Source organism: Hippoglossus hippoglossus, chromosome 4 (genome assembly GCF_009819705.1).
Source record: "Hippoglossus hippoglossus isolate fHipHip1 chromosome 4, fHipHip1.pri, whole genome shotgun sequence".
Taxonomy (NCBI): Eukaryota; Metazoa; Chordata; class Actinopteri; order Pleuronectiformes; family Pleuronectidae; genus Hippoglossus; species Hippoglossus hippoglossus.
Genome location: NC_047154.1, coordinates 6,094,890 through 6,108,592, shown reverse-complemented (window position 1 = coordinate 6,108,592; position 13,703 = coordinate 6,094,890). Strand labels below are relative to the sequence as shown.

The window sequence follows — 13,703 nt, the reverse complement described above, 5'->3', positions numbered from 1 at the left end:
TGATACTTAGATTAGACTCACATTTTCCGACATGTCATGTGGGGCCATCTGTAGCTGAAACTAAATGATTTAATTCAAACCAGACCCCTCCACCAAACTCTATTTCAGAATCTATGAATTACTTGTTCTTTTCCATTCAAAAAAATCTTACAAAAACATGCATACATTTTTTTTTTATACAATATGTTTGAATTCTTAAATTAAATATGGAGCTTGTTGGGATAATGGCTTCTCAGTCTGAAGTCATAAACTTGCTGTTCCAAGGCACATAAGATGTGACTTGAGAATCTATATGCTCCAAGAAGGCATCTTCTTGGAGCACACCCACAGGAAGATTCTTATCTGTTATGTGGAACATGAGCAGCAATATCATCGCTGGAGATCAAATGACCTATTGGCTATTATAGATAACATTCACTTCAGGCTCTATTTACGAATCCTGTGCAACCTACATACAATTGATGAAACAGAATGAAAAAACTGCTCTTTAAAAATAGCAATTTTTTATTTACAAATATTATAAAGTCTTAAATAATGAAGGATAACAAATAATTTTACTTCTGCAATAAACATTTGAGTTTAGATTTAGTTCAAAAGGTCAAAGGCCTCTCATAAAACCGCATGTCATAAAAAATATATATAAACAAGTCATAACATTCAGAACCACCCATAGTTAAGTCATAGCAGACAGTGAGTCTTAACAATAACCTTAAGACATCATAAGATAAACGTCACATGCCCAGAAACAGCAGGTTCATAATAATATGTCCAGCACTTCTCTTCATATTCTCCAGTGATTGACAGTGTTAACCATAGTGCATAATATATCATCCAGTACAAGAGAATCATCAACATACCACAACCTGAGAAGTGATGAACAATTAAAAGTGTGTCACAAATGCATCACTGCATTGAGATACAAATTCAACTTAATGATATTACAGATGTGTTGCTTTGACGGCCTCCTTCGTGTCCTCGTCTTTCAACATGGAGGGGTTATCGTACATCTCTAGGCTCTTGGTGTTGTTCTTCCTAATCTTCTCATCCTCAGTGTTCTTGCAGCATTTGCAGCAGCAGCAGCAGTATTTGCCGCAGAACCCTAAGGCCGAGGTCACCACAATGTCCCACGGCGCCATGGAGTGCAGAGGCCGGGGCAAAAAGTTCCAGTTTTGTAGGAACTTGGGCAGGAAGTGGGGGCATCGAGACTGCATCACGTTGATGATTATCACAAAGACAACCAACACAATGAATGGCACGCCGACTCCAACGAGAGCCTGCCAGCCAGCCAGTGACAGGCCGAACACTGTCAGAGGGAAAACCAAGAAGCACAGGACGAGGTAGAGGCCGGCAAACCAGCGGTATTTTGCTGTATGGTTGCCCAACCCTCTGGCCAACCTGATGGGCACCCGCGTAAAGGGGATCGGATAAAACAGTAAGATACCCATGATGTTGAAGAAGAAATGGCAAAGTGCAATCTAGAAGAAAATAAAAACAGATAAATGACATTAAAACAAGGTTATCAAAGCTTAACGAAAACAACATCAATGCTTTGACCTAAATGCTAATGTCAGCCTACCAATGTGCTCTCAATGATGGCATCTTTACCAATTGTGGTAAATTCAGGTCAACATTAAGATTTGACCTGTTGATGGCACTAAATCAAACAACGGTCTGTTTTATTAGTTTGTAGTAAGGGTTCATCCTCTGGGAAAAATGTAATGATCCCCTGGTAACCCATGGTTTAGATATTTCCCTAAAAAATGTAAAAGTAAAATTCATCATAGCACTAAAGAAAAAGTGAGGGATCACCAAAGTCATTAGGATTCAGCTTCTGGGGACCATGAATTTCTGCAGCAAATTTTCAATCCATTGAGTATTTGTTGAGATATTTCTGACAAACCCAAACTGGTGGACTGACCTGCAATGATTCTTTTAGTGTGTCTGCAGGACTAGCCATAGCAGCAAGTATAGCAGTGGTTGTTGTACCAATATTTGACCCCAGGGTCAAAGGATAGGCTCTCTCAAGGCTAATAACACCGATACCTGGTGAAAGAAGAGCAACAAGATATAGATAAGTCCTGGAATCATTCTCCAAAAAATCCAAGAGATGCATCAATACATAATTTATAAATGTCCACTCACCAACGAGAGGAGTTATCGCTGAGGTAAAAACAGAGCTGCTCTGGACGATGAAGGTCATCCCTGCTCCCACCAAAATTGCAATGTATCCAGTAACCCAACAGAAGGGGAAGGGGAAGTCTGTAGCCAAACAGAAACACAGGAGGTTAACAATAAACCTGATGAAGTGAGCACAGAGTGACTGTACATATAACGACCAGAGCAAGGGAGGACTTTATATCAAAACAGTATTTGTGCCTGTGCTTCCTCCGTCACACAGCAGGACTGTGGGGACATGCAGGTGAACCTGAAGCAACAGGACGGCTGTACCTGCTGCTCATCAAGCATCATCATTAAAGCAGATGTGCAGACTATCAGACAGGCTGACAACCCCTAAAAAGGAGAATTTCTTTTCTTTGTGTACCTGTGTTGATCACTTTCTTGATGACCACAGCCACCTGCCCCTTCAGCATGGAGTTGAGCAGCTTGACAATGAGGATGAGGCATGTGCAGAGGACGAATAAGGACAGCGCCAGAAGAATGAGGCCCACTGCCAGGTCGGGCAGTGTCGTACTGGCGAAGATATGTTTGCCTGCAATGGACGGTCGAGGACATGATTGGCATTAAAGTGTCCACTTTGAAAACTGCAATATGTAACTTCGACCACTAGGGGTCTTACAATCGACACAATAAAAAAAGCAAAGTTTGATGACATTTTGAAGCAGTGTGGGATCATGGGACTTCTTCAACACCACAGCCAAAACAAATCTACAAATGTACACATTCACAGAAGACGTGACCAAAACAAACAGCGGAAGGAAAAACAGCCAACCGGTTAGCTGTGTGTTTTTCCTGAATCATTACATTTATACGCTATACATTACATTACATTATACATATTATTTATTAACAGTTCACTCTCTTGTATCATTATTAACTACTTTGACTTATTCTTACTATATCTCTATTTTCTCAACTTCTGTTTAACTCTATTTTATTATTTGGAATCTTCTTATTTTTTCCCATTTTCTTCTATTTTAGTTTCTTAATTTAGTTTTTATTCCACACTTTTGATTAAAATGTTTCTATTTATAAATTTGTCTATTTATTTGTATCTCAATTTTACTACGCTCAGAAGTCTCAAATAGTTTTTTATTATTAAATTATTAATATTAATAAAGCAGATCCAAGTAAAGGTGAATAAAATGAAACGTCCCTTTACCTTTAATACGATTTTTCATTTCTGTGGGTTTGTACATTGTTTGAAACATTTTGGATAATGTAAGAACACGTATGTTTCGTAGGTATAGCATAGATGAAGTAATTTTTTTATATTTTAATGAAGAATTGTTAAATATAATATCTTTAATGCATGTTTTAAAGCTAAGAATAGCCTTGTGCGTGTGACTCACTTCTGAGCAAATACTCAGTGGAGCTGATAAAACTGCAAGGATGTTTTTGTGTGAAAGGAAAGTTTAAAGTGTGTAATTAGAAAAAACAAACTGGTGCTTTATGACTCAAGTCTAGTTGAAAAGTGTGTGTTTGTGCCTTTTAAAACACTAAAACTGTTCAATGCATTTGAGGGCAAATTACTTTGAAGAAAGGACCAAATTTATGGTCACGTGGCTCAGGTGCTTCAGTGATCCACCATGAATAGACCTATTGAGCAGGTAGGAGGGTCAAGGGAGGGTTTTAGCTGAGTCACTGTAACGACTCAAAGGTAGTAATTGTCAGAACATCGGAGGGTCTTGCATGAAGGAGGTCGTTGTTGTGGAATCTCTCGTTTCACTGAGCTTTAGTAGATCAGGTAATCCTAATTGCTTTGTAAATGTTCTTTCCCCCCCCCCCAACCTCGGGCATGCTTACATCTCTGTTGGTGTTCAATCCATGTCCTGTTCATTATGGTCCAGGTCAGGTTTCCTTCTTCCCAACAGAGGGCACCGGCTGGGCAGTTCTCCACTGTCGCATTCCAGAAAGTCTGAGAGATACAGCACAGAAAACAGCTTCAAATGCAAGAAGAGACAGTACAATGGTTAAGAAGTAAATGCAGCTTTACTATGATAATCATGACATGATTGTTCACAACACGGCACCTTTTATAAAATAACACACCTTCATAGTATGATCTAACAGAATCACAGTGGTCATAATACAAGAAGGTGAATATCAGTCATTAACACAAAAAGCAGAGGTAACCATCACTTAATCATGTGGTTTCACTGTTGTTGTGTTACGCTCAGTGTTGGCAAACTGATAATTTGATGCATATGATGCACGTCGTTGTTGATTTCTTACTATGTTGGACTCCGTCTTGCACCACACTTTGATCAGACTCATGTTTCTGGCTGCTGCGCTACCGGTGGCGATGGCGGAGATCACACTTTTGTCCAGCTATGAGAAAAGACAATTTTATGTTTAAAAAAAAGGCTCTTCTTTTTAATGTCTAATATTTCAACTTTATCAGACACTAGGGGTCTCCCCTTATTCAAAACAATAACACAAGATCTAGTTTGATCATGAAGCAGTGTGGGATCATGGGAGTTGTCCTTACCAACACTGAAAATCTACCTGACACAACTGTGTCATGTCAATGTTCACGGATGAGGTCATGAATGGAAGTTTTATTCATGTTACGCAGCAAACGACAATGAATAATCATGATCAATTATGATCAATACAAAATGTGGTAGGAAAAAACAGCCGATTAGTTAAGTGGCTCCTTCATCATATACTGTATTGTTTGTCGTGGAAGTTATAGTAAAGGCAGAGAAAGACACAGAATATGACACAATAAAAGGCGACCAAAATGAAACATTTCTCAGAGGTTGACCATTATTGGAAACATTTTGGATAATATAAGTAAACAATTCAACAAAAATATATTACATAGGTCTAATCATTTTTTTGACATTTTAATGATGAATTGTTTCATATCATATGTTTAACATCAGCACATCTACCTGGACGATGGAGTCGGTGAGAGGGTCTGTGATGACGTTGAGCAGGTCGGGCGCGTTCTCTCCGCCCTGGATGTTGAAGGATTCGATGATGAGGTGGGTGAGTTTGTACAGGACGCCTGTAGCTACCTCCAGCGGGAGGAGAATCATCACAGCGAGCCAGTTGAAGAAGTCGTGCACTGTGGCACCGGCAAACGCCCTGGAAGAGAAGCGAATAAACACACTCTGTATACAATGTTTATGGTTTGCCTATTGTTGTCTTTTCTCAACTGCACACGTGTCACAGGATGAAAATATGCTCTGATCTACCTGCGGAACTCGTTTCGATCTCCTGCCTGCATCATAGCTACGATAGTGTTGGTGACAGAGGTTCCAATGTTGGCTCCCATGATGATCGGCACTGCAGACTCAACATCCAGCACTGAAAATAATAAGTAGCAATACATCATGTGTAAGACACTATAACAGAGATTCCAAACTAGACAGTTAATGGCTCCAAATTTGAAAAAATATTAATAATCAAATTCAAATACAAATGTATGCGATGCATCTTCCATATGAGAACATGTATGTTTGTATTTGTGTGTGTGTGTGTGTGTCTGTGTGTCCACTTACTTCCAGAGGACACCATGCTGACCACAATGGAGGAGGAGGTGCTGGAGCTCTGCACCAGCACTGTGACTAACACCCCGATCACCAGCCCGGCCACAGGGTTGGACAACACAACATTGTCCTGGAAGATGTCACCAGCAGCTTTGCCTGCGCACACACACACACACACACACACACACACACACACACACACACACACACACACACACACACACACACACACACACACACACACACAAACAGCCTCAGGTCAAAAATACAGCATAATAGACATTACATAAGCAGAACTTTGTTGTACCTAGCATTAACAAGTAAATAATGAGATTTAAGATATTTAATGTAATTCAGTGGATTGGTTTTTACCTCCGACCAGCTGGAAAGCAGAGCTGAGAACATCCAGAGAGCAAATAAAGAAGTAGAGAAGACCCATCAGCAGAACGAACTTCAGTAAAGCTGTCAGCACTCTCTTAATCTTCCCTTTAGTATCCAGCTCTGTAAGAAAAATAGCACTGAATCAGAGTCGGATTGTGTAAAGGCATCCACGCTATGTTGCACAAAGGACGAGCCGCCTCACCTGACCACTTGACCCCAGTGTCTATGAGCTCTGGGATATTCCAGGGATCTGCGTCTGGATCGTCTTTCACCAGGTCCAGGGTGGAGTAAGCTGGCGGGATGCCCCCCACTGGAGTGTCATCATCTAATTCTGGGCAATGAGCGGAGATGGTTCGTAAGAAAAGGTGGCAACAAAAAAATCACACTTTAAAGGGAGTTACAGTGTCTCTTCGGGAGCTGAACATACCAGGGTTGGGGGAGGAATTGGTCCCCACTTTTGGTCTTGGAGCCATGACTGTGAGAAAAACAGGAAAAAAGTTAAAAAACAACAGATGATTAATTCAATGATTAATTACAGGCAGTTACATATTTTTTTTATTTTTTATAAAATTGTAAAGGTTAAATAATAAGTTGTTCAAGTGTCTAAGTGTTACCTGTGCCAAGCACCTTTTCCAAATACACTGAAATATAACAATTCAATATAATACAATATCTGTACAACAGCCAAGAAAAGACATCAACAGCAGCCTCAACTACAAACCCATCACTCTAATGTCAAGGAAATCTGAACACAACTACTTTCAAACACTGCCTCTCTAAACATTCCTCACACAGTCTCCCTGAAACAACCTGACTGTCCTTAACATGACTCAGTGTGCATCAGTGTGTATCAGTGTGTGTCAGTGTGTATCAGTGTGTGTCAGTGAGGGCAGTGAACGCACCTGCAGCGGAGCTCTGAAGAGTAGGAGGCTTCACCTGCTTCACCTGTTGCTCACTGTGAGGCTGAGTGCTGCTTTTATACTCCCCCACCAACACACACACACACACACACACACACACACACACACACACACACACACACACACACACACACACACACACACACACACACACACACACACACAGAGCTCGGTTCAAAGGCCATGCACACATGTGCAGAGCACAGGTGACAGGAGGGTGCATCTGTATGTGGGCCACAGCTTCTGATCAAGCCAACATCTGCAGTCACATGAGTTTTTCTGAGGTATGAGAAGAGAAGCAGACAGAAAGAGCTGAGTGAGGAGAAGATTGAGAAGTTGACATTTCTTCTTATTCTTATATGGATGATAGTAATTATAAAAGTATATTCGATTTGTATAGAACTTTTCAAGGAACTCAAAGACACTGCATAGCATTAAACGAGATAAAAAAGAATGCCTAAAAGAGACACTAAAGATAAAACCCCAAATTGTCCAACATTGAAAGCAGTTTTACACCTAAAATATAACTCTGGCCCTAATATGTATATATGTATAAGGTAACCTGTTTCCAGGCTTTGGTCTGAGCTTCAGGTGTAACACAAGGCACAGGTCATAGACCAGTCCATAATACACAAGTGCCATCAAAGAAACTGCCCCCTGGTGGCTGTAAATAGAACACTGCCATTTCTTCTCAGATCTCCTCAGTGGTAGGTCAGAGGTCACCAAATAGTATATGTCATTTTTCTCTACTGGTCATTACCTCTGCCAAGCAGGTGATGTGTGAGTGTTTGTTTGTGAGCAGAATAACAAAAAAAAACTATGATTTCAATGGAATTTTGTGGCAGTATTGGGGCATGAATTCCATCTACATTTTCCTTGATTTCTCAGGGTGTAATTTAAGGATCTTGACAAAACAAACAGAGAGCTGTAATGAACATATATTAATTTATCACTATTATTATTTCTACCTCATCTCAATCTTGTCTAGTTGTGCACGTTGCCAACATTGACAGAGTCTGGTTATGTATCACACTGGAGCTGTTTCACTATTTGTGGATCTCCTTGTCATTTCACCCAATATTATATATAACACAATATAACACATCTTAAAACAAGTAGTTTCAATAACTCTAATTGTTGTTATTGCATTATCTACATCTACTATGCATAGGCCTGAGCATTTTGCATACACACACACACACACACTCTCAATCTCTCTCTCTCTCCCACTCACACGTGCACATTTGTGGTTTTATTGCTCCCTGGATTGCACACGCATTCGAACACCCTTGTCCATCCACACATTTATGGCTTATTAGCCTCATTTTATAGCAAGTGATATGGCTGAAATACGACTGTAACAACAGCACACATTACATCTGAAATCAATGGTGTGAATCTAAGTCAATGATTAATCGGGGATCATGCAGCAGCTACTCCCAAACTGCAGTAAAATAATCACAACAGATTTAATGCTGTACTTATAAAAAGACGGGTTCACAGAGTTGATGGCAACGAATCAACTCTGAAAAAACAGACCTCTGTAACGTATTTTAAATCTATAATAATAATAATAATGATAATAATAATAATAATAATAATAATAATAATAATAATAATAATAATAATAATAATAATAATAATAATAACATTAGTAAGAATAATAAAAGTAATAATGATGGTAATAATTATAATGTTGGTAATAATAATAATAATGTTGCTTTATTTGTTCATTTAACTGTGTTAAAGCAACAGACACTTTGTTTTGCTTTGGAATTGAACCCCAGCAGATTCCGTCTGAAACGTCCCACATGAGATATTTTAATTTCTTTTGTTACCAGATTTAGTTTTATGTGAAATTTGCTCCAAATATTTTGATCCCTCTGGACGATCTTAAGGATTTTAACCGCTGGTGTCTAAAAAAAACTGTCATTCTCTTCTCTTACAACTTTCATCACTTTAAGCCTTTAAGTTTATATTTGCTTTCTCTTTTTACAAACATATAAATAATATAACATGGTAACAGTTTTACGCACTTCATACATTATTTGTCCTCTTCTTTAATCAACTAAATCGATTGGCACATACCAATACATTTCTATAATAAAACTAAGCAATCAGTTGCATTACAGTACTGTATTTGAGCCTTCAAAAGTAACAAACCCCAAATAACTCACACACAATAAAACGTTTCAGAGATATTTTACTTCATTAATAGCAAGAGAAGAGCAATTGAAAGTTAAGTTAAGTTGAGTTGAGTTAAGCATTAATTTTCTTTTACAAGATCCATGATTCAATTTTCCCTTTCCTTCCTCATTTTTTGCACTTTCTGAGAACTAAAAAGTAAAAGTAAAGACGAGCAGAGCTACATAAAAAACTGTTCTGAATTTGACCACATTAAAATCCTCTGCGTCTCTTTAGAGTTAATATGAAAGGCAAATGTTTTCCTTGTTGTGATATTGCCCTTTGGCAGTAATAAATAACTATTACATTTTAATTATTTATATGAATATTATGTAACTGCATTTAAGAAGGAGTGATTGTTAGCTACTTATTATTTCACAGGTGATAACGGATTATTGATTAAATATCTATTATCTGTTTTGGAACTGATAACTAGCAGTTAGTGCTGGTGCCCACACTCTCAGCTCCTGTGCAGTTATGACCAGTAATATTATTATGTTGTTTTTTTAAAAACGTGCACATAGTGATATGACCCAATCTATGCTGGAGACGGGTGGGTGCACAGACTCCAGCAGAGTGTGACTTACGTGAAGTAGCCAATAAGGAAGCAGCTTAAAGGGGCTATATTTTACAATTGGCCTGGTCATTTATTGACTAACCCATTTGGTTTGATCCAACGCTTTCACCCTGTGTGACTTCAGGAGACCTACATACGATGGAAAGATCAGATGAGGCTTACATTTAACCTTTGGAATGCTGCTTACATTGTGCCTCCACCCACACGCTAATCAAAATACTTGTGCCTGTCGTTGTGTAACTGTACTTTTTATAGAACACGCCAAGAATGTTTTTATTTTAATAAGAAGCAAAACAGCTTCAAACTCATATTCTCTCTCCTCTCCCTCCACAACGCAGCGTGCACAGCACGTGTCTCATATTGTCCTTCTTAAATGTAAACCGTGTGAACTTTCTTTGTGGGATTTGTTGTGATGTCACAGTCAATCATTTGCCTGCAGGGCCACCGAGTTGATGCCACCAATCTGCCATGCTGGCACAGTCCACAGAGGGTCAAAGTGTTTGCCCTCTTGTTACTGCGGGGGCCACCCTGTAGTACAGCACTGTTAGTGGGCTGTGCTGAGCTTTGTGATGAGTGTCCATAAAACCATAAAGCTCAGCTGTTAGACTCGTCCTAACTGGTTGAGTCACTGAAGCAGCCACACCATCCAAGCTGCGAGCAAAGTGACACTGCACCGTGACGTGATGGAAAATCAGCGTCTTTTGATCCTTGAATTCAAAAGGCATAGTTTAAAATAATGAAACAACAATAATGTTCCATATTAAATTTGCCTGTTATAATATATCATATGTACATGTGGCCGTAATGATGTCATTATCCACTTTGACCTTTAGCAGCTTGGAAATCCCCTTTTGTGTAAGATCTGGGACAAAGTTTGGCATCTGGACATTAAAATAATGTAGAAACACAACACATCACATCAAACTACTTGCTCAAAATGTATGTATCCCCAAAAAAACACGAAGCATATGAAGGGTGTCTTTTAAAATATAATCCACTTGTTGAGTGAGATCCTGCTGCCTCCACATGGTCAATATGTCATTTTAGATACTATCGACTATTGTCAAAGACTTTAAAGACATCATGGCTGGTGCATTAAGGAAAATTGCATCTGGAGCATGGGCCTGTTCACACAGTTTATTGTGCACTGAAGCACAAAGGTGGTGCTGAGTGTCACAGTGTCCTCTAAGCCTCCTGAGACACTAAACCACTGTGGGAATAATTAACAATTTAACAATTCAAACATTTTGACCAAAAAGGGGATAATGAGCATCATCATAATGAGAATATACAACAAAGTTTGTTTGCTTATAGCATTTTATTGGTTTCAATTGTTTTCCAAAAGGTGATCCAATCTGTAACTTCTGTTACTTTGATGTTGAAATCGATTTAGCAAATCAAACCTTTTACCAGAAATTGTATTGGTACATTACATTGTATATTTTAATGGTACAATAACAGAAAATAAAAAATTTGATCGGCCGCTTTTGGTTTTGAAACCGTCAAGCCAAAGTCCAAATCAACTTTATTGTCAATTCTAACATATGCACAGGACATAGATAGGATTGAAATGCTGTTTCTCTCTGATCCCCGGTGTACACATTGACGTATAAGTACACCATGTATAAGTAACAAAACAGATAAGTACTCAAACAACATATAAGTACACAACATATAAGCAACACAACATTTAAGAACTCAAGTGACATATAAGTACACAACATGTAAGGACTCAAGCGACACATTATGCAACATAAGTACAGAGTTTAAAAGGCACAGAGTAGATATGAACTGCAGTGTGTGATTGTAGTGCAAAACTAAATCAAGCAATGTAAATATATTTTGTCTAATGTTCAGAAAATGTACAGTTGTGAGAAGTAATGTTCTCTGTAAATGTAAAATAACAGCATTTACATTAAATCATCAGCAGATGTAGTGACTACAAAAGGTGACTGGTGCATGTTTGCTTTGAAAGAGTACAGGTGGGTTTCAGAAAAGTCCGAGATAGATAAATATATGATGTTATATTTTAATGGAAAGAACCCTGTGCGTTACGTCCATACCTTTGGTTGATGTTGTTTTAGTGTGTTTTTGGCAGAACTTTAACTAAAACTACAGATTACAGCAGAACAAGTAAAGAACTTTTTTTTATTCCAGGGTTGTATCTACAGGTTTTTCCTGAACGTGCATGTTACCTCAACAACCTGGACCAAGAAGGAAGGGCCCGTTGCAGCCTGAGAGGTAAAACCAGGGGCAAAATAAGGCCCAAGGCTCATCAGGCGCTGCTGCTTGGTAAAATGATTTCTGTGATAATGACTGAAGATAACTCATATTCAAATTAATATTTTTTATTAACTTCTGTCTCTCTCGACGATGATGGCAGAGTTTAGTGTGTAGCAGATGCTGGAAAATAGGTTTGAAAAGTGACAGACTTGTTCTTCATATTAAGTTTGAATTAGACAGATTATATTGATTAGAGACTTTTTGTTATGTCATTATTATATTTATATAATCAGAGTTCATGTCATGACTGCAGCCGTCAGTGCAGTCGAGCTCCTCTTCTCCACTGAGGGGAGCTGCTGTGACGCTGTCAGGTTCACACATCCACCAGCAGGTGGCGATAAATAAACATCTAAAGGTTCGTGCTCATGTCAGGATTTCAGGTGGAAACACAACTTTGCACAGCGATGTTGTCTAATTTTCTTTTTTTATATTAAAGAACAGAAACCAGAGCTTTGATTAAATGATTCGTTTAAAGGCTGATGTATTTAATAAAGAAAGTCTGGATGTGATTGATTTCTCACTATCAATATACCAGTTTTCTCTTTTGGCATTTTGTCCCTAGCCAATATATAAAAATTCAAAAATTTAACAATATGTAACAATTCACACATTTATATATATATATATATATATATATATATATATATACACACAAACAAACTGAGTACATACACTTATAATATTTTCAGTACAGTATACTAGTTCTACTAGTATTTCAATATTCTTACATGTTGCCAGAGGGTTAATATTTTTACTTCTTACTCAACAGTTTCAGCTTCTTTGCAGATTCAGATTTATAGATTTATAATGCACAACTTTTTCACTTCCATTTCAATAAACACTGGCTTGTTGCAAATGTAACCATCTGCCTGCATATATTTTAACTTTGCACTTTTAATAAATAAGCCAAACATTATCCTAAATTAATTTCTTTGCTTTCCAGAAAGCGAGACTGTTTTCAAACACTCCACCCACAGGCTTCAGTAGATAATGTTTTCACACTCTTTGGGGGCTGATCACTTTCCATGTAAATGCAGCCCCTCTCAACCTTCACAGAGTTTTTCATCCTGTGCTTGTGTGTTATCATATACTATCTATGGCAGAAGACAACCTGGATGTATAGATGTTGAAAGTTGTTGCAGGCGCTCCTGTTACCTGATGCAGCCGAGGCTGTGCATCAAGGTAAACTATCGCTGCCATTCGTCTGACGTGAAATGCTGCTTTCCAGCTCAGCTCCCACACGGGTGCATCAGACTGAGTGTTCGCCAGCGTCGACACTTGGCCGACCTTGGTGATGATTGATAGGAAACACCGATTCATAAGTCGTCCACACACAGTGATGGGCGGCCATTCCTCACATCACACAGCAGGAGAGATGAAATATGAAGAAGTGGAGCTGATTTCCTTCGATTCAACGAACATACAACCTGGAGGACATATCTACACATTTAGACTTGTTTTAAATTACATTCTTATTATGTCTGCTCTGAACATCAGACTCAGACAATTTCTTGTTGTTTCAGAGGCAAATTTATTTACAGTGCTCACAAATCTCAAACTACAAGTCAACTAAACAGGTCCCAGTAGATAACACATTTTCTCCTCTCTACTCCCCTGGCACTGCAGACTTCAGCTGCTTATATAGGGTGTTCAATTCACACCTTCCGTCTGAACCATCAC

At 38.6% G+C, this 13,703-nt stretch overlaps 1 protein-coding gene across 1 annotated transcript; it reads right to left on the bottom strand.

Moving 5' to 3' along the window:
- Positions 1-577: 577 nt before the first annotated feature.
- On the bottom strand, positions 578-6,532 carry slc34a2b (solute carrier family 34 member 2b). Its single transcript, XM_034582903.1, has 12 exons — positions 6,487-6,532; positions 6,262-6,390; positions 6,051-6,179; positions 5,691-5,834; positions 5,385-5,496; positions 5,079-5,274; positions 4,414-4,509; positions 3,985-4,096; positions 2,543-2,710; positions 2,143-2,259; positions 1,919-2,043; positions 578-1,475 (listed from the first exon to the last, which is right to left on the bottom strand). The coding sequence occupies exons 1-12, from the start codon at positions 6,530-6,532 to the stop codon at positions 939-941; spliced, it is 1,911 nt and encodes a 636-aa protein (XP_034438794.1). The 3' UTR covers positions 578-938.
- Positions 6,533-13,703: the final 7,171 nt, after the last annotated feature.

Coding starts and splice junctions, on each gene's coding strand:
- slc34a2b (XM_034582903.1), bottom strand. CDS start 6,532: ATGGCTCCAAGACCAAAAGTGGGGACCAATTCCTCCCCCAACCCTG. Junction 6,391..6,486: donor CAATTCCTCCCCCAACCCTG/GTATGTTCAGCT, acceptor CTCATTGCCCAG/AATTAGATGATGACACTCCA. Junction 4,097..4,413: donor GCAAGACGGAGTCCAACATA/GTAAGAAATCAA, acceptor TGTATCTCTCAG/ACTTTCTGGAATGCGACAGT.